Source organism: Engystomops pustulosus, chromosome 2 (genome assembly GCF_040894005.1).
Source record: "Engystomops pustulosus chromosome 2, aEngPut4.maternal, whole genome shotgun sequence".
Taxonomy (NCBI): Eukaryota; Metazoa; Chordata; class Amphibia; order Anura; family Leptodactylidae; genus Engystomops; species Engystomops pustulosus.
In genome coordinates this window covers 59,088,711-59,109,195 of record NC_092412.1, presented here as the reverse complement: position 1 = coordinate 59,109,195, position 20,485 = coordinate 59,088,711, and the positions used below count along the sequence as shown (strand labels likewise).

Genomic DNA, 20,485 nt, shown 5'->3' with positions numbered 1-20,485 from the left:
GACTAAGGCTCCATGCAAACACACAGGCAAAAGGCAGGGACACTTTTAATAGATTTAAATAGGTAAGTTACCTTAAATTATAGAACCTCCACATTACAAAAAACATAAAGTGGCCAACCCCTTCAACCGTTAAGGGACCAGCTTGGTTGGGCCCAGACTTTTCACAAAACCAATAATTTCTTATATTTTCACCCATTATAGACATATGAGTGCTTGTGAACTTAAACGTTTAAAGGGAACCTGCCATCAGAAATTGGCCTCATAAACCACTACCAGTCTGTTGTCAAGCAGCTGAGCAGCTTCTAGATTATGTTTCTTTCATGGTCCAGTGTGGTGGCATCACCCAGAAAATCAACTTTGAAGTGACATGTAAATTGGCTTTATGAAGTCAAGGAGGCAGAGAGTTTAACACTGAAATGAGGCTTTTCTTGCCTTAAAATACCCCCTTCACTGTAATTATTGGTCCTGCGTCCAGTAACATCATTGATCAGATCTCCTGAAGTCTGACGCACAATGTCAATCACATGGGAGAAGGTATACAAAGTCTGTGACAGCTTGACTTTAGTGTTAAACTCTCCGCCTCCTTGACTTTAACATCAAAAGTTGATTTTCTGGATGATGTCACCATAATGGGTCATGAAAGGAATATGATCTGGAAGGTGTTCAATTGCTTGACAACATACTGGTAGTGAGTTATTAGGCCAATTTCTGATGACAGGTTCCCTTTAAGCTGAGAAGAAGAGGACAGTAATCCTGAACTGATCCTGCGCTGTCTTTTCACATCTTAATTGGGTTGGACATTGTATTTGGGCCATAAAAAGATAACGCGGAGTCAAGCCAATAAAAAAAAAAAAATTCTTCTGGATGTGTTCCAAAGTTATAACCATAGAAAGCGACACGTCAGAATACAAAGTTGGGGCTGAGCCTTAAGCTATAAAGTGGCTGCGTCCTGAAGGGGTTAAGATACATCCCATACAATGGGGCACATTTACTTACCCGTTCCTGCGCGATCCCCGCTGTCCGTTGTCCGACAAGAATTAACTTTGCCGCCATTCACAAAGATCGTGCGCCTGATTTCCTGCATCTGTCCCTTCGCCGCTCAGGTCCGCCGGAGTTCACCATCTTGTTCCTGGTGCATTGAAGTGCATGTTTTGCAACACAACTTTAAAGTTAAATCCCACGCTCAGTCCGAATCCATCGGATCTCCCGACGGCCCTCCCCCCATTTCTGTCGCATGAAAGCCTGCGCAATTGCGCTAGAATCCAATCAAATGCGACACAATCCCCTTTGAAAAATCCCGAAAATTTTCAAAATCCAATGAAAGTGCGTTCCGCTGACCCTTGTCTTTCACAAAAGGTATGATTTAGTACTTGTCAATTTTTACTGTAGAATCAGGCAGGTGAAAGGAGGAGCTGAGGATATTGTACATGTTTTATCATGCAGCAATATGATCTTAGATGATTAAAGCTCCATCTAGTGGATCAAATGTATTGATACAAGACACAATACAGGTGACAATATTGTTTCTTCCAGGATGACCATTGATAGATCAATATATTGCAACCTGAGACGCCTTAGTCTCACACAGTCATAGTAGTCATAGTTTCATAGCAGATAAGACAGAATAAAGATGCAGGTTCATCAAGTCCACCAAACATTAAAGGAAATCTACTACCAGGTTTAAGGTTTGCAAACCAACACACTCATATACTGGTGTGCGACCCCTCTGGCAGGATCTGATCTTCTTAAAACTTCTTATGTATACAACAACACTTTGAGCTAGCCGCTCACTCACGTGGACCTTGAAGAGCCGTGGGAAACACCTCTGTAGAGTCCGGTGCACGTATCCCAAATGGGCTTGTCGGAACGCCCTGAAGCAATCACAGAACAGGAAAAGGTAGATCTCTACCTTTTCCTGTTCTGTTAAAACTTCTTATGCCTGAGTTAAAAAAAAAAAAGGCTTAAAAAATTATGCAAATAAGGCTGGGGGGCTCCAAGATCCATTAACACCAAAGGAGCCTGGAGCCCCTCAGGCTTATTTGCATAATACTAAAAGTTTTTTTTTTTTTTTTTTACAAACCACGGCATAAAAAGCTAAAATAAGAGCGGGCCCTGGCAGAGGAGGCACACACCAGTATGTCAGTGTGCTTGGTTTACAATCCATATATTCGTATATGTGCTTTAAATCTAGGGCACATTTATGTCTCGGTCTCTAGTTCTTATTTCACTCTTCATGCCACAAGTCTCCTGGAATGAGATTATGATTTTGTTGTCTCTTTTTAAAGTCACCGTTGATGCATCCATACTTCTCAGCCATCCTAGATCCGATGGGACAGTCCAGGTCTGCCCTGTTGTCTTGGGTGTAGTGGCATGCCCTGGGCTACACCGCTATCTCATCTGGAGGACATAGACAGAGTTAAATGCAATGGCGATGCAGGTAGCCACATCACTATTGAGTCTCCGCAGTGGCTGTCAAGAGCCAAACCCGGTGGGCGCAGTGTGATGATGTCATTGTATCTGCCAGCATCTGGGTCGCATACAGCCATGGCTGAGAAGCTAGAAATGGAAAGGGTTGCTTTTTTAAATTATACAGCAACAAAAAAAGTGGGAGCTGCAATGTTAGATGGAAGGAGAGACACAAAAATGGGGAAGGAATGGCTCCATTGTGAGATGGAAAGAGAGACCAATTTGTGAGTGGAAAGGGCCCAGAAAGTGAGGGAGAAGGAGGTGCCACAAAGCAAGATGGAAGGGGAGGCCACAATGGGAGGGGGAAGGTGAGGCCACAATGCGAGGGGGAAGGAAAGTCCATAATGTGAGAGGAAGAGGGGGCTACAACATGAATGGGAAGGGAGCACAGAAAGGTAAGCCGTTTTAAGTAAGGGGAGGGAATAAATAATAGGCCTATTGCTAGTGGATCAAAAGTAATGGGGGCATTTTATGTGCGCGAACAACAGAAAAGGGGAGTGGGGGACACACAAAATGGGACATCAGTGGGAGGCCAATTATAAGTGGGGGTTAAAATGAAGGGGAGCATTGTATGTGAGGGTGATAAAGGGAAAAGGGGGCATTTTATGTTAGTGGGCAACTTTATAGGGTGTTATCTATGGAGTTCATAAGGGGCCATTATACAGCTTGGGGGGGGGTGGCGACAGGACAGAATGCATTATACAATGGGGGCCACAGGAAGGCAGCGTTATACAGTGTGGGTGCGCCACAGGAAAGAGGGCATTTTACAGAGTGGGGTGTAACATTTTGTGGGGTCCTCTCCTTAGGATTGCATTTTACAGGTTGGGGGGCCATGGGCATAATACTGGGTGAGAATACTGTGTGTGAGAGTAGCTTAGCACATAATAATTTTTTGCAGTGCACTTCAGAAATGTATTTAGTTTTGCCTCTTTGTCACAAATGTTGGGAGGTATGTACTAGCCATGTTCACTTACCTACCCACTGGAATGAGCTACATAAAAAGAGGCAAATACAGGCAGTCCCCGGGTTACGTACAAGATAGGGTCCGGAGGTTTGTTCTTAAGTTGAATTTGTATGTAAGTCGAAACTGTATATTTTATAATTGTAGCTCCAGACAAAAAAATTTTTGGCCCAAGTGACAATTGGAGTTTAAAATTTTTTTGCTGTAATGGGACCAAGGATTATCAATAAAGCTTCATTACAGACACCTTACAGCTGATCATTGCAGTCATAGCATCCAGAGAGTTTCACCAGAGGTCAGAGGTCAAAACTATGGGTTTTCTGTAAGTTGGGTGTCCTTAAAGGGGTATTCCCATCTGGGCATTTACATTTAATTAAATTCATTTGCCTTATGTAAACATTTCTTCAATTGGATGTTATTAAAAAAAAATGTTCCTGTGTGAAGATAATGTAGCTATGCTGTCCCTTAGAAACGAGATTGCTTCCTCGGATACGACCACGTCATACTCTGGCAGCGGTGGCCAGACTTGCGCTATAGAGTCCTGGCAAACCACCAGGATTCAGTGATCATTACCACAGGACGGCTGTGCGACATGCAGTAACTCCCGGACATTTTATATACAATAACCTTTTGTTTCTTTGTGCACTCAATCTATCAGACGTGGCCGTATCCGAGGAAGCTATCTCGTTTCTGAGGGACAACATGACTACATTTATGAGAAATTATCTTCACACAGGAACAGTTTTTTTAATAACATCCAATTGAAGAAATGTTTACATATGGCAGATTAATGAAATTGAATGTAAGTGCCGAGATGAGAATACCCCTTTAAACCCAAAAGTAAAGCCCTGACTCGCCCCTTTGTGATAGATGAGAGACAATCTAGACGGCTGATAGTACAGTGTATATAATGGAGGCCAGGCTCAGTGCAGTGGAGGTGACTGTGTGACGTGACAGTGCCGCCAGGGGGCGCTGCTCCATGTTGTGTAGAGAGCACAACACACAATAAGGAAGTGCAGAGAAGCGGAAGTGGAATCATCCCCAACAACAACACAGACAGCGCAGCACAGCTCCGGAGACATGAATAACAAGGGTGAGTCCCGGCTGCGGGGGCACTGCCAGGGTGCTGGGGCGGGAGTCAGGGCTGGGCACAGGAGCCCGGGCAGCGGGGGGCGCACCTTGTTACGCAGGGTCTGGGGAGAAGAGATGGCGCAGGTACCGTCATGCCTTGCGATTAACCCTTTACACGGTGGAATAATTTACTACCTAGCGGTGGAGGAACTACAAGTCCCAGCGTCTTGTCACATATCCTGCTTGTATCGGTCCTATGCACAGGATAGACTCTGCATGACCCCCTGAGCCGTCTATAAATATCCAGACATTCCTCCCATAGAGAATCAGAGCGCCCCCCATCTGTAGGAAGGGAGTACTGCATCTTCTGAGCCTGTGACTGCTGTTATAGTAATAGTAGGGATGTGTTCACACAGAGCGTACGTGCGGAATTTTCTCAAATTTGTTCTCCGGTACTGAACAAATTTGTAGTAATTCACACAATCAAGATCTTTTAGGAAGTTATCATGTATCCTCATGTCAGGTTATCAATATCTGAACCTTGGCGTGCGATGAATCTGGTGCCTGAATGGTACGATGCAGCTATTCAGATGGAAAGGAGCTAAGCTGCGGTACTGGTGGCAGGTCCTGGACCAGCACCAGTTTTCTATCAAAGATCCAAAGCTTCAGCAATTTCACCATGAATTATGCAGCAAACATGGCTTATTATGTTTTTTTAGCTGCTGTTAGCAATCTACAGTATATATTCCTGTGTGGACGTGCCCCAACCCGACCTGTGCCATGTTGTTACAGAAACCATACCTTTATCAGGTGATTCATGATTCCACTGTGTGACGTTCAAGGTGACAGGTCCTGCTCCCAGTGATCTATTGTGAAGGCGGATCACATTACTTTATGACATGACGGTTGTGCAATGTGACAAGCAATTATTTTCCATTCTTGTAGTTAGTCCTCACATATCACATCGTTTATCATCCGTCACTAGGTCATCACACAACTTAATAGGGACCTGCAACTCCTATTATCCCCTGACAGTCAGGAGCACGCTGGGAGTTAGCAACATCTGGTGATCAGTACATAAATCTAAGTATGGTGTAGACAGAGCAATCCAGGAATCTTCTTGTGGGGTTAGATCATGGTGGTCACACAAGTTGAGTCTTTGGTCACATCTATATAGATATATTACTAAAAATGTATGTAATTGTCAAATATGGGAAGCATTGCCATCAATGTACCCGTTCATCTCTACATTTTCATGCTTTGGCTTCCATTAGTTTGTTTCTTCAGTTTTCCTTTATGAAAAAGTTATTAATCCTGTTCTACCAAGCAGGAGAAGGTGGATCTCATCCCCGAATATACACTGGAATTATTGACATTCTTTTGGATTCCATTATAATATTTTATTGTCATGGTTCCACTAAGGGGGTTGTGAACACGCTCCTGCCTCTGCCGTTGGATGCGGAGTGAGGTTGTATTGGTACTTGGAAACTGTTTGATGTCCAGCGTTTTTCTAGCAAGGGGATGTAATTGTGTTTATCACTATTTGCATGATTTCTACAGCACTGGCAAAGGTCTGATAATTTGGTAAAAGCTGTAATGTGAAAAGTATGGCCGCGGTCACACGTACCGTTAGGCGTCCGTTCATAATGTGACGCTAGCGCACAGGGGGGAGGTCCTCAGCCCGAACACACATGCGTTTCCAGGGACGAGGACTGCCCCCTGTGCGCTAGCGTCGCGTTATGAACGGACTCCTAGCGGTACGTGTAACCGTGGCCTATTTGGACAATACCTTAAAATATCGGACCTGGAGGTCCCGGTGAATGTTAAAGCCTTTATCTTAAAGGTAATCTGACCACAGTTTTAACCATACAAAAGTGCAGGCACTGTTGGTTAGCAGCCCTGAAGATCTGCATAACCTTACTTATGATTGTGTTGTTAGTAGCAGCAGGACTGAGAAAATTTACTATTATTCAAGGATTTGAGCTGGATACGCAACACTCTGGTGTACTGGTGCATCAGTGCACTAAGTTCAGCTACAATCCTGGAATATTGCAAAATTAAATTTTCAAAGTCTTCCTGCTACTGACACAATGGTATGGTCATACAGATCTCCAGGAACTTGTCACCGTCTACAGCTTTGTATGGTCAAAACTGCTGACAGATTCCCTTTTAAGTGTGGAGTCATTCGGATTTACTATTATTGAATAAGCTGCAGTCTAATTGTGTCTTGTGCAGTGTATAGACACATGCAGATTCTATATGGAGATCTGGATGTATGCCTGGCGTTCACTGTGGGGGAGGAGAGTAATTCAGTGGGGACTTTGGAGCTTCAGGACTTTCTGCTAGAGGTTTTCTGACTCTCCAATACCATTTCATGTGCAGATCACGTTCTTTGTGTAGATTCTTTATGCCCCACAATATATGGCACTGCTTATATGTATCATATAAGTTATATTCGCTACATGCCTACCTATAAAGAACAGTCATTTCTTGTAAGTAAAGAAATATATTTGTCTGGTCTAAAATTACCAAATTGCTGCGTTGCATAGGCTGCCAATATTCGTGTCCTTATTTAACACAAGCAGCAGATGGTGGCAGCGTGCCAGTGAACCATATGCCACTTTCATCCATTTCCTGCCCCTCCACCCCTACACATACACTGCATCCATGGCTACAGTTGTAGATGTATGGCTTATGTCATACTGCAGTCATCCCGTATAACAGGGAACAAGGCTGCTCCATCCAGCGTGTATTTTATTCCTGTCCCCTGGCAGAAGAGCTGACTAGGCTGTTCCTGACAATTATTTTTCTGCTGCGTTGCTAACATGAGCTGGTGAATCCATGCTGACTGCAGTGGTGCCAAGCAGGGCCCACAGGGACCTGCCGAAAGAAGAGCCCTCAGGGGCGAGCAGGAAAGTTACTATGCACACGGCAATCTAACAACAACCTCCTTGTGTTAATATTCTATGTGGTGCCGCAGACAGGACTGACTGGCGAGATACACTGCTTTACAATTATAATAGTCAGCGCAGCAGGAGGGCTGCCGGGATGTAACTCGTCTACATCAACGCTTAAAGGAGAAGTGTGTGTGTATATGTTTTATAATAATGCAATTTTGTATTAATAAGTGGTAAAATTTTATAAACCATTAACAAAATTTCTTATTAATATCTACATTGTCGATCCATCACCATCTTCCAGGTCCAGGGGGGCTCATATCTCTTGAACCGTAGCACCTAGAAATGCAATCATTTAATGTCCTATCAGTATGGTGTTTCTAGATGAAAATGGAACCAGAGATATCCACTGTTAGTTAAAGTCGGGAATTGAGGTCTGTATTTAAAAATCAAATATTTAAACTTTAAAGGAAATCTACCATCAAAACCAAGCATGATAAATCAGGGACCCTTAGTACTCATAGGTCCAGGCACCATGAATGTGGTGATCTTCTTATATTTGTTACCCATGGCCTCCTTCCTTCTAAAATCGGCTACATTTAAAATTGTTCTTATGAGCCTGAAAAGCTCTGGGGTTGTTACTAGAACCCCTCCGTGCTGCAGCTTCTCAGGCTTTTATAATAAGCAGAACATGTCTCCCCCCCCCCCCCCCCCCTCCCTCTGCAGCAGCAGGAAGTGTAGGAGGAGGGGAGACCTGCTGTGTTCATTGTACCAACCTGTGAAGCTACAGCACTGAGGGTCGGGTCTCTGGAAACACCCCCCCCCCTGGACCCTTCAGGCTCATTAGCATAATTTTAAATGTTGATACTAAAAGGAAGGAGGCCATGGATAATAAATACAAGTAGATTACCACAGTCACAGTGCCTGGATCTATGAGTAAGTGTCCCTGCGTTATCATGATGGATGTTGATGGTTGATTTCCTTTAACAGTGGATATCTCTGGTTCTGTTTCACCTAGAAACACATTCCTGATATTACATTAATAGGACATAAGAATTGTGTTTCTAGGTGCCACAGTTCAGGACATATGCCCGCTTGACACTGTCTTAACGTATACATACATGCTATCTGCGCAGGGCAAGTGAAAATATGACGTATATAGCCTTTTGACAGTCGTTAAGGGCTTAAGTTAGGCAGCTCCATGTACATCAATACTGACTTTCAGGAAGCCTGGTGACATGATGTGGGATAATAGTCTAACTAGTAAATCTCTACCAGTATGAATAGACTGAGTGATCTCGCTTAATAGTTTTTGGACAATTTTTAAGGCGGAAATAGCAAATGTTTTGTAACCTTAAATAATCCACAAACCCCATCGACTGCATAAGCTCTCTACCGCTATGCTGATTATGGCAACCCTTAAAAATTGGCCATACTTCTTAAAGGGGTTGGCTATTTTTCCTCATGTTTTTTTGTAATGTGTGTATAAGTGTGTGTGGGGGGGGGGGGGCAGGATATTAGGTAATTTAGCAATATACATAGATTAAAAGTTCTTGATATGTGATATAAGATATTCCTGACCATAAAATAGCTGCGGATGGAGGGTCATATTATCTCTCTGTCCATGAGCAATCGCCAATTAGATATCACATGACCCTCCATCTGCGGCCATTTTATGGACAGGGATGTCTGGCTGATGAGGTAAAATACAGGAGGCTTCACTTTACATATCAAAAAAGCAGAGAACTATGAATAGATGTATGTTGGTAAATTACCTGATATCCGCGCCCCCCCCCCACTTACACACAAATTACAAAATACATGAGATAAAGTAGCCAACCCCTTTTAAGTTTTTTCCCCTAAATACACATGAACTTGAAGGGTTCGCTTGAGGCTGGCACCCTATTTGGTATTGCACTTGGAGTGATATCTCACAGATCTGGAAGACTTCATGTGCCAATGTATCATAAAGCTGTCAATTTATTAGAATTTATTCCTTGTAACACTTCACTGTATTGACTCAGTAGGGACTGTCAAGAATATTGTGAGAAATGCTTGGGTTAATTGACATATATTGATGTTTAGATTGTGTGTGCATTGACGTTTTTACACTTCCCTCTGCAGGACAGTACCCCACTCCTCCAGCCTATCCAACCCAGGCCCCCAATCCTCAGTCTGTGTACCCCCCGGCAGCCATGCATCTCCCTCAAGCTCCTCCTTACACCGATGCTCCTCCTGCTTATTCTGAGGTAAAGTATAATAACCTCTGGCAATCTGCTGCCTTACAAAATGTATTCAGTTTGAATGAAATATCTGAATAGATTGTTTTGTAAGATGAATGTGCTGATGTTCGTTCGTTTTAACTGGGTCACACAAGACACGTATTCTTTCTTTTATAAAAAGTGTCCACGACTGTCAACGACGGGTCTCAGCCTTGGGGTCCTCTCCACACAGGGTCAAAGGGGTATTCCCTTTTCAGCAAATTAATGTTATGGTTTGTATTACGAAAAATTATACAATTTTCCAATATACTTTCTGTATCAATTCCTCACGGTTTTCTAGATCTCTGCTTGCTGTCCTGGTATGGAACGTTTCTATGTTTACTTCCAGTAGATAGAAATCTGTCCATGGTCACACAGGTGCACAGCTCGTTATATCACACAGCTCTGATTACTCTCTATGGGGGAGATTTATCACAAGTCTCTTAGAGCAGAACTGTTCTAGTTGCCCATGGCAACCAATCATAGCTCAGCTGAGCTCTGATTGGTTTCCATAGGTAACTAGAACACTTACATTAGAAACTTGATGATAAATCTCCCCCTATGATACTATCAAGCCCAAAGATTTCTATCCACTGGAAGTAAACCTAGAAGCTTTCTATAGAAGGACAGCAAGCAGAGATCTAGAAAACCGTGATGAATTGATACAGAAAGTATATTGGAAAATTGTATAACTTTTGGTTATTCAACCAATAACATCTATTTGCTAAAACCCTTTTAATGACTCTGCAGTGCTATGGCTGACAGCCCTCCCATGTCTACACAAAAATAGTTTAGTCGGATGTCAACTAAAACTATACATATAGTGTGATCACCCAATTACATTCTGTCACTTTCATCGTAAAGGGGGTCTCCCTTCCCATAAGCATATTAAAGTACTTGTGCAATTGGCAGGGTGAGGGCGGTTTTGGACCATAGCACAACACCATAACCTGCTATATACTGTGTTCCCAAAGATAGAGGGAGTACCAGCAGGGCACTTGTGTGCAAAGTACAATTACTTGTGAACAATGGACTGCCAACTGTTGGTGCCCCCCATTCGGGCAGATGCATGTTGCTAGCTGTGAGGGATATGTATCTTTATTTTGACTTATTTATTTTCTTTTTGATACATTTTCTTGTAATTTTTTTGCCCCTTTGTGGGAGAATTTGCTAATCTTTCTTTTGCCCTTTCACCAGGGTGTTAAAAAATTTGCCGATGTGTGTGTCTGTTACAGTGTTCTCAATGTATCTTTGCAAGACAGATGTTTTCTTTAATTTGCTACTTCTTCACCCCCAATTTTTGAATAAATTAGAGGCTTTATTAGGCACAAATCAAAGTATAACTTGCGCCTACTTTTATAGGTGCACAAAAAATGTGCAAATTGACAAATCCCCCCAAAAAACATATTTTTATGTATCTCAGACTGAGATACATAAGAACTCAAAGGTGTGCTGAAGGTATGCAATTTTAAGAGGCAGCAGAAATACAATGATACATGTGCCCCAATGTCTAGATGTTAATACTATTCCCATGTGTCTTATTATTTTGCACAGCTTTATCGCCAAGGGTATGTTCACCCACCTGCTGCCAATATGGCTCATATGTCTGCACCTTACCCAGGAACCTCCATGTATTTGCCAATGGCTCAGACAGTGCCAGTTGCACCGATGGGTTCCTCTGTTCCCATGGCTTACTACCCGATTGGACCAGTGTATCCCCCAGGTTCCACAGTCCTAGTTGATGGAGGATTTGATGCTGGTGCAAGGTTTGGTGCAGGAAGTTCAGCGAATGTGCCGGTAAGTTATCTTCACATTGTGTATACAGTAATGATATAGAAATGATATTCTCCTTAAAGGGTTTTTCCACTTTTAGCAAATAATTGATATGGTCTATGTAAGGATACGTTTTCCAATATACTTTGTGTATCAATTCCTCACAGTTTTCTAGATCTCTGCTTGCTGTCATTCTATAGAAAGCTTCTCTCCAGTGGGTAGAAATCTGTCCCTGGTGATGTGATGGACCTGCAGGTGCACAAGTAGTTAGTATTACACAGTTCTAATTACTCTCTGTGATAATAATGGTTTGTGCAACTGTGTGTCCATCACATGACCGTGGACACATTTCTATCAAGTGAAAAGAAACATAGAAGCTTCCTATAGAATAACGGATAGTAGAGATCTGGAAAACCACAACTAATTGATACTGAAAGTATATTGGAAAATTGTATAAGGGCTCATTCACATGGCCGTCTGCGCGGCCGCATGTACCTCTCCATAGACGGCAATAGCACGGCGCAGATACATGTGTGGCACCGATCCGGGCCGCACACCGCAAAAAGATAGAGCATGCTCTATCTTTCGGCGTGTGTGCGGCCGTGTGCCGCTATTCTCTATGGAGGGAGGAGGGGTCACTAAAAGTGGACAACCCCTTTAAGTCAATGCAGTTTGAAATCTGTGATCTTGAGGATCTCATTGTCAGGACCCTTATACCAGTAGTGGTATACCTGGATACCTGAATGCATTATGTGTTTTTTTTTTTTTTTTTTTTATATTTATGCTGATGTTTTTAACTCTGGAACCACTGGGAGGTAATAGTTTGGCCGCATTTCTGCGTTGCCCTTCAGGGATTTTCCTTTCCATACAAAACAGAACAATCTCTTGCTGCTCTATATGTGGAATATATTCCTATATAAATGTTATTAAAGCAGTAATACACAGTATTTAAGTTCACACAACGCATCCAATTTACTGAATGTTAGTGATTTGATAGATGATGACTAGGAACCAAGTCTGAAAGGGGGAGATATATTCCGGTAACCATTTAATGCAGAAAGCAATTCACACAATACACGTATACAGTTGTCTTTGCCAAAAACCTTTTCCCTGCCTCATCTTTAATTATAAAGTTATGCAGGGAGATGCATCATCGAAGGTTATTCTTTAGGAATATGTACTGGGAAAAAATTTCTGAATTTCTGTTGTGGAAAACTTCTGGTTTACTGCTACAGCAAAAAGCCCAATATTTGGTGGGGGGCATTCCTGTTGTTATCATATCATTGGCTAAGGCCTCATTTATAATGTGAGTTTTGATTGCTTTATGAGATGCAATTGTGATAAAATTGTGTCCATAGCGTTTGTTAAACGTGATGGAAACACAATGTTACCTCAACATGTGATCAAGGGGGAAGCCTTTTTTATTGTGTCTCAAAATGCAATCAAAGAGCACTGTGTGAATGCAACTTTCATCCTTTGCATTTCATAGAATGCAAAAAGCAAGGAGGCTTGCAGCATAGATACATACATGCTGAGGGTTGCAAACTTGCATTGATGTGGGTTTTGTGTAACAGCATGTTGATGAGATTTAATAATTTAAAGGAAATCTAACATTTGTTTTTAAGCATTGTGGACCAAACATACCTTGAGAATTCTGCAGAAACATATCTTGTTTAATGCCTGAACTATGTGGTTTTGTTGAAAAATCAATTATAAAATTCAGGACTTTGGGAAAGCTGGGTGCATACGTAAACACATTAAACATGGCACTTCCTAAATTTTCCAGACAGGACTAATCAACCTGAGCTGGGGGATGGTCAAGCGATTGATTACTTCTGCTTGTAAGGGACAACACAGTGATGACACATTCCCGGCTTATGCTGGGTAAGAGAAGGCTGGAGCTGTGCATAATTGGGGTGAGGAGAAGTGCTGAAGCACTCACATTTTAATAATAGTTTTCAGAAAAACCACTCAGTTCAGGGATTAAACAAGATATGTTTCTGCATCCGTGTAGCTACCTTATTCTCAAGGTATGTTTGGTTCACAATGCATAAAAACAAATTGTAGATTTTCTTTCATTTGCAATGTTGGTGGACCCTAAGGTTATCTGCACACTACGCAATAGCTTCATAGTGAATGGGAGTTATCCAAATCCTTTATACATCCTGCAAGGAAAAATCTGCACGGATTGGAAATCAGCTTTTGCAGTGTAAAGGCTGAGCTCCGCCCCCTGGCTCAGTAAAAATGCAGCATAAAAATGCAACAAAAAAAAAAACTTCACGCAGGTTTCTGATGCTTTTGGAATTGCTATGGAATTACTACTGGGTAAATGGGGAAATGTTCCCAATATTACACTGCATGTGACCATATGCTTAGGCGTTTATGATATAGTAATTGCCTACTTTCTGATGTAAAAATAATTTTTCATGTCTTTAATTTCTCTTCTTTTCCAGCCTCCACCTCCTGGCTGCCCTCCCAATGCCGCTCAGCTGGCCGCCATGCAAGGGGCCAATGTTATAGTTACACAAAGAAAAGGCAACTATTTTATGGGTGGCTCAGATGGCGGCTATACCATGTGGTGAGAAGGATCAATCCGCAGGCACGGACGGGGGGCGTAAAGTAACAAAATGAAAATAAAAGCGGCTAATAATTTTGTACAAGGAATGACATCTCACTGCGTGAGCACTCCCCACAATGCTCTGCTTTAGAATATTAACCCAAGATTGAAGTTTAGAAACAACGCCGTGGGATGTCTGCTTGGTGCTTTGTACTCCTGCTGGAGGTCCTGTATAAAGAGGAAAAAATGTAAAAACACCAACAACAAAAAAACTAAAAAAATATTTAACAGAAAACAAAAAAAAAAAAGCTTTACATCCCTTTATATCACTTCCTACCTCCCACTTACACTTCTCTTCACCCCTTTATTATAACTAAACATGCTGATAGGACCTTCAGCTTAGGAAGGGGGAACAAGATAAGAACACATTGATATCTCGGAGCCTCAGCAGGTTTTTTCTCGACTTTGTTGCTAAGACAATTTATGTTCTCCATCATCTATAGAAAAGGGCACGTATATTCTGGAGTGAAAGCACATGATAATGCCAGTATACAAACACATGAAGAGTTTATCTCAGCCATGAACCCTCCATGTCTTTTCTGCTCAATGCCTACAGAACGATCAAGTGCCCGTACGGTACCATAAAGTGACGCCTTGTAGACACTGAATAGATGAAGGTTGGCCAGTAGGTGGATTTGTACCACTAAACATCAGACATTTTCAGGTTTTATTTCATAGCGCTACTATTTCAATGTCCAGCTGTGGTCCCTGAGTAGAATCACATCATTTTCATACTTTGCTGTCGTGTTTTATATGTTGGTGTCAGACATTTTCAAGAATAAAATCTGTAGTGACCTGAGGTCAGAAGGCGGATGAGTAGCTCCAAAACTTCACAGCCAGTAAGAATGACATCTAATGGCTCCATAGATTCTGTAAAATATCCCTTTAAGTCGACAACAACTACAGACGGTCTCCTACTTAAGAACACCCGACTTATAGACGATCCCTAGTTACAAACGGACCTGTGGTTATTGGTAATTTACAGTACGGTACTTTAGCCTTAAGTTACAAAAAAACAGCTGTAACAGTTATAAAATGTGTCTGCAATGAAGCTTTATTGTTAATCCTGGTTCTTATGACAACCGAACAATTTTTAAATCCAATTGTCACATAGATCAAAAATGGCTGGGTATACATTATAATTATAAAATATACAGTTCCGACTTACATACAAATTCAACTTAAGAACAAACCTACAGAAACTATCCTGTGCGTAACCCGGGGACGGCCTGGATCTGGATTGTCTGAGTTCAGTTCAGATACATACATGTCTTCTAGATTTGCATTTTCATATTTGTGATAGTAATTTTACTCCACACTTCAGTAGGGATGAATGGAAAAAGCAGCATGGCAGCTGTAGCCCCTATTCATTTCTAAAATCTGAGTTCGGTTGCAGCCGGTTTTAACTACAGTGTAAACTGGTGCTGTAGTCACGTTACATACTGCATTCCTATGGGCAAGTGTCGTATAGTTTAAAGCTATTTTGTCAGCACAAATCTGTACTTGGAGTCTAAACATCATATCTGGTAGTGATGATGCTGGGATGTGTATACAGTACACAAGCTGCTGGTACCGTATACAGATTTTAGCCTTTAGGGAATTGCCACACATACCTCCAATATGTGAAACTGGATAAACATACAGTGACATCTGTTACCGGGAGGCTTCCATCTGCGATAAAGATTTTTTAAAATAAAATTGTAGGCAAGGTCGTAACTATAGGGGGTGCGGTCGCATTCATCATAAGAGGCTTAGGGGACCCATAAGGTGTAACTTTCACCATAAGAGAAGACTAGTACTATAAACTAGGGTCCAACAGCTTCAAGTTATACCTCTGATTGTAGGGTATTGCTCTATTCCATAAAACATAAGTGAGGCCACTCTTCTTGCCTCTGTAGTGTAAATAATGAACGTATGGGCACATTTGACGGCTAAATACAATATGGAAGCTGCTACCCTGTTCAGCATTTTTGCTTTGTGGCAAAGCATTTTGACACCCTGTAATAATGTATAAGAGCTAGCATCATGTCAGCTACATGTACACTTTAGACCATTGCTTTTGACCAATTACTTTTGCTTTATGGGCATTTCTATGGCTGCAAGTTTTAACAATTAAGAAGACCAAAAGTCCATAGAACAAATTCTGGCTGTAACCTACATTTCTAAAAAGATGATTGAAAATATTGATCTCCATGTTTCGTAGTCACGAAGATCTGTGAAAGAGGCAAGGTATAAGCACCAAGCATATTAGGTTCAATCTTACAAAGTGTGTCTATGGTACATTTCTGTAGCCTTTCCCACATTCATTCACGATGTCACAGGTGGCTGGAAAGGGACCTGCTCTAGTTTTATATCATTGTCCTTTTCTATACATACAAATGCTCACGTCTCCAGAGCGAGGCATATGTTCTTCCAAACGGAGCTGCTGAAAGAGTCTTGATGTCTTCTGAATGCAATAAGAGTTAAATGTTTATAATGTCAGGCAATGGGCTTTCATATATAAAGATATTTTTTGCAGCAGACTGAATACCTTTATGTGTGGACACCCAATGACCTCCTAAGCACCTCAAATGATGTTATAAATGATTATTCTTTATTTTAGAGGGACACTATCTTAAAGATTGGCTATATAGCTATATATACAATTTCAATACCATTAGGCTGCATTCAACACAAACATATGGGGTATACGTTCGCCGCGATGACCCCCTTCCCTCTCCATATAGATGCGTGGCGCCGTAACATGGGGAAAGATAGGACATGTCCTATCTTTTCCCGCGTGTACAGGCGGCACAGTATCGCGGTCATTGTCGTCTATGGGGGCCGTATACACGCCCCCCCTCGACGGTCGTGTGAATGTAGCCTAAAACAGAGTAAAGATTTCATCATTTCGATTAGTAAAAGGATCACACAAGCTGTCCATGCTGCTCAAATTTTCTCCATAGAAGCCATAACTTGCAATTTTGGTTTGTACTAAAGTAGTTCTCTTTCATTCATGCTAAACCTATTAACCTAGTACAGGCGGTCCCCTACTTAAGGACACCCGACTTACAGACAACCCATAGTTACAGACGGACCCCTCTGCCCACTGTGACCTCTGGTGAAGCTCTCTGGATGCTTTAAAATAGTCCCAGATTGCAATAATCAGCTTAAAATTGTCTGCAATGAAGCTTTATTGATAATTCTTGGTCCTATTACAGCAAAAAAATTTGAAACTCCAATTGTCACTGGGGCAAAAAAAAAAAATTGTCGGGAACTACAATGATAAAATATACAGTTTCGACTTACATACAAATTCAACTTAAGAACAAACCTACAGTCCCTATCTTGTATGTAACCCGGGGACTGCCTGTACATATCTTTAATGTTAGTGTCCCTTTAAATGTCTATCCGATGAGAGATTTCAGGGATCCAGTTCCATTGTTGAGTATGTGGTCATTTAGCTGCTTGTTGAAGTCACTTTATTGTTCTGCAAGTCCCTGCTGTTCCAAAGATCTTCCATTTGGTTTCTATTTCGTCATGCTCCCAAGCAATAGGCAGAAAATCTGCTCTTCAAGGTCCATCAGAGAGATAAAGAAAGATGGTGGCCTGCGTGTTCTTCAGCATAGGCTGCACATATCTTGAGCGAGGCCCAGTCACTCCATTCTGTGCGTGTTGGCTGTAACTATGACTGATATGCTAAAGGGCATTTAACAGTCCATATGTTTAATACACTGTGGTGCACTTGTGGATTTTTTTTATATATATATCTGTATACTAAAAACAAATGTAGAATAAAAAAAATTATTTTGAAGATTTGAATAAACTGAAGACGTTGAAATAAACCTCGTAAATGAAAATCTCAAAATAGCCTATGTTGTCATTTTGTTTTCTAGCTGCCACTTCTTAGTAAGACCGTATTAAAGCTTTCACGTTAATTTCAATGGACCTGTATTAACAGACCACCCAACTAATTTGTTAAAGGAAATCTAGCAACAAAATAAATCATGATAAACCAGGGACACTTACTCATAGATCCAGGCACCGTGACAATCTTCTTATATTTGTTATCCATGGCCTCCCTTTTCCTAAATTTTACCTGAGCTCCTCCATGCTCTAGCTTCACAGGCTGTGACAATGTGCATAACATGTCATGTTACGGTGCACAGTGAAAGCTGTAAAATCCAAGCCCACAACAAAATGGAGCAAATGCGTGTTTTCATCATTTTCACTGCATTCAGAATTATATTTCCACTTCCCAGTACACGGCATGGAATATTAAATACCGTCACTATGAAGTGCAATTTGTTAAGCAGAAATCAAAGCAAAATAGGGAAATTAATGTTCATTTTGAGTTAATTTTAAAATTAAAAACAATATATACTATAAATTACATTTTTTTCCACATTTAATTTAAAATAAAACCAATAAAGTAAAGATTTTTTTTCATTTTTACATTTTAATTAGCTCTATGTATCCAAAAAAACAATGCAGCAAAAAAATTTTAAGGTAGCACCTTAAAAAAAAAAAAAGTTATGGCCCTTAAACTGCCACGTACGAAAATTTGCTAAATATTCTCTGGTCATTAAAGGGGTATTCCGGGAATAAACATAATTCATATACAAATGGGTTCTTAAAATATAAGCTCATATGTAATTAGTTTATTTCTGCTAAGCAGAAAATGCTGGTGACAGACTAATGAAGAATTAAAATGCTACCAGCCCTTTAATTTTCCCTGCACTGGGAGAACCTATTGACTTGAGTATAAGCCAAGGGTGTAGTATACAGCCAGCCCCCTGCCAAGCGCATAAAAAAATAAAAACTTAATACTCGCCCTCCGGTGTCCGGATTGTTGGCGCGGGTCCCGGCGGCTCTTCTTTCTTCTGTAGCCGTGAGCATTAAGTTTTTTTTTTACTTGACTTGTGTACAAGCCGAGGTTTTTCAGCACATTTTTTTGTGCTGAAAAACTCGGCTTATACACGAGTATATACGGTATTTTAGCTCCATTTTGTGACTAACGACATTGAGTTTTGTTATATTCATTTATGTATAGCATTATGGGTTTTTCAGACGTTCATATTCCTGTTTCATGGATCACTCAAGACTATTAGATTTTCATAATTTCTGATAAACTAATGCCTGACTGAAGCAAATGTTGTAAATGGAAGACTGTCAGTCTTTCAAAAGCAATTTTGGCCACTTTCTTCTGCAGGTAGACCAAGTTGGACTACCAGAACGGAGGCGTCTGCTGTTGATATTTTAGGTGTTTAAAACCTCTTGATTGGAGTCACAAATCTTGTTCTGACCAGGCAAATTAGCATGATGAGGAACAATTTCATAAGCCCTTATGTTTTTGCTTCATATAACAGCAATGTGCGTCAGCAGGAGGCTACACTTGCAATAATAATTCACATGGCTACATTAAGGTTCCACTGAAGTACAGATGTGCTAGTCAATGAACAATTTTTGACTGATCACCAAGACTATATAGGATGAGGATCAGTAAAAATCAGAATGCCACAGATCCAGGTTTTCCATAAAAAAAAAAATATATATATATATCTATTTTCATGGCAGAGAATTGCCTGCACAGTGTGGAATATAGGCTTACTGCTGAGGATATTTTCCACAATAACAAGAATTGTCAAGGAGAAAGTAAAGTCTAGTTTACAGTCCCTTTTCACCAGTCTCCAGGGGAAAAAAAATAAAGTGACAAATCAACACAACACTGACTATCAGGCTCTCTTGACATCCTGGCTCTAAGGGCTCGTTCACACTTGGCGTTCTGATGCATGCATTTTCCAGCTTTGAATGTTTGTCATTGAAGTGTAAGCAGCTGTGTCCCACAGCCAATTACACTTCCAACAAAGAAAAATGCTTTCAAAGCTGGAAAACGCATAGTTAACATAAATGCATGTTTCAGAATCCTCCTTGCACAAAGGAGGAGGTAGTGAGCAGTTATGCTGCTGGATTGTGGTATCCCTAGAGCAGTGATGGCTAACCTATGGCACTGGTGCCAGAGGTGGCACTCAGAGCCCTCTCTATGGGCACTCAGGCCATCACCAGAGATGACTCCAGGTATCTTCCTGTAGTCCCAGACAGCCCAGGACTTGCTGTGCACAGAGATATTTTAAAGTGACAGCTCTACCTGGGACTATTTTCTGCTTTATTGGTGTCCTCAGGGTGCTGATATCAATGAAAACTGTGACAAAGAAGGGAGTATAAATCACAAATTACATTTCTGTGTTGGCACTTTGCGATAAATAAGGGGATCTTTGTTATAGTTTGGGCACTCTGTCTCTAAAAGGTTTGCCATCACTGCCCTAGAGGCCCCATAATTTTCTCCTGGTGTCTGCTCCATGTTCTGTACTGATAGACACAACTAACCTTCTTTCCACAGCTCCCATTGATGGGTGATCCTGGATGAGCTGCTCCACGTGACCAGGGTTTTTACACAAGT

The 20,485-nt window shown here is 41.3% G+C and overlaps 1 protein-coding gene across 1 annotated transcript; it reads left to right on the top strand.

Annotated features, from left to right (window-relative positions):
• Window positions 1–4,368: 4,368 nt before the first annotated feature.
• On the top strand, window positions 4,369–17,893 carry DAZAP2 (DAZ associated protein 2). The gene is made up of 4 exons (XM_072134792.1): window positions 4,369–4,520; window positions 9,520–9,644; window positions 11,211–11,453; window positions 13,883–17,893. Exons 1-4 carry the CDS (start codon window positions 4,508–4,510, stop codon window positions 14,009–14,011), a joined length of 510 nt encoding a protein of 169 aa, XP_071990893.1. The 5' UTR covers window positions 4,369–4,507; the 3' UTR covers window positions 14,012–17,893.
• Window positions 17,894–20,485: the final 2,592 nt, after the last annotated feature.

What these genes read in the sequence shown, in the direction of transcription:
- DAZAP2 (XM_072134792.1), top strand. An exon ending in CTCCTCCTGCTTATTCTGAG is followed by an intron (nt 9,645 to 11,210) that starts GTAAAGTATAAT and finishes TATTTTGCACAG; the next exon opens with CTTTATCGCCAAGGGTATGT. An exon ending in GAAGTTCAGCGAATGTGCCG is followed by an intron (nt 11,454 to 13,882) that starts GTAAGTTATCTT and finishes CTTCTTTTCCAG; the next exon opens with CCTCCACCTCCTGGCTGCCC.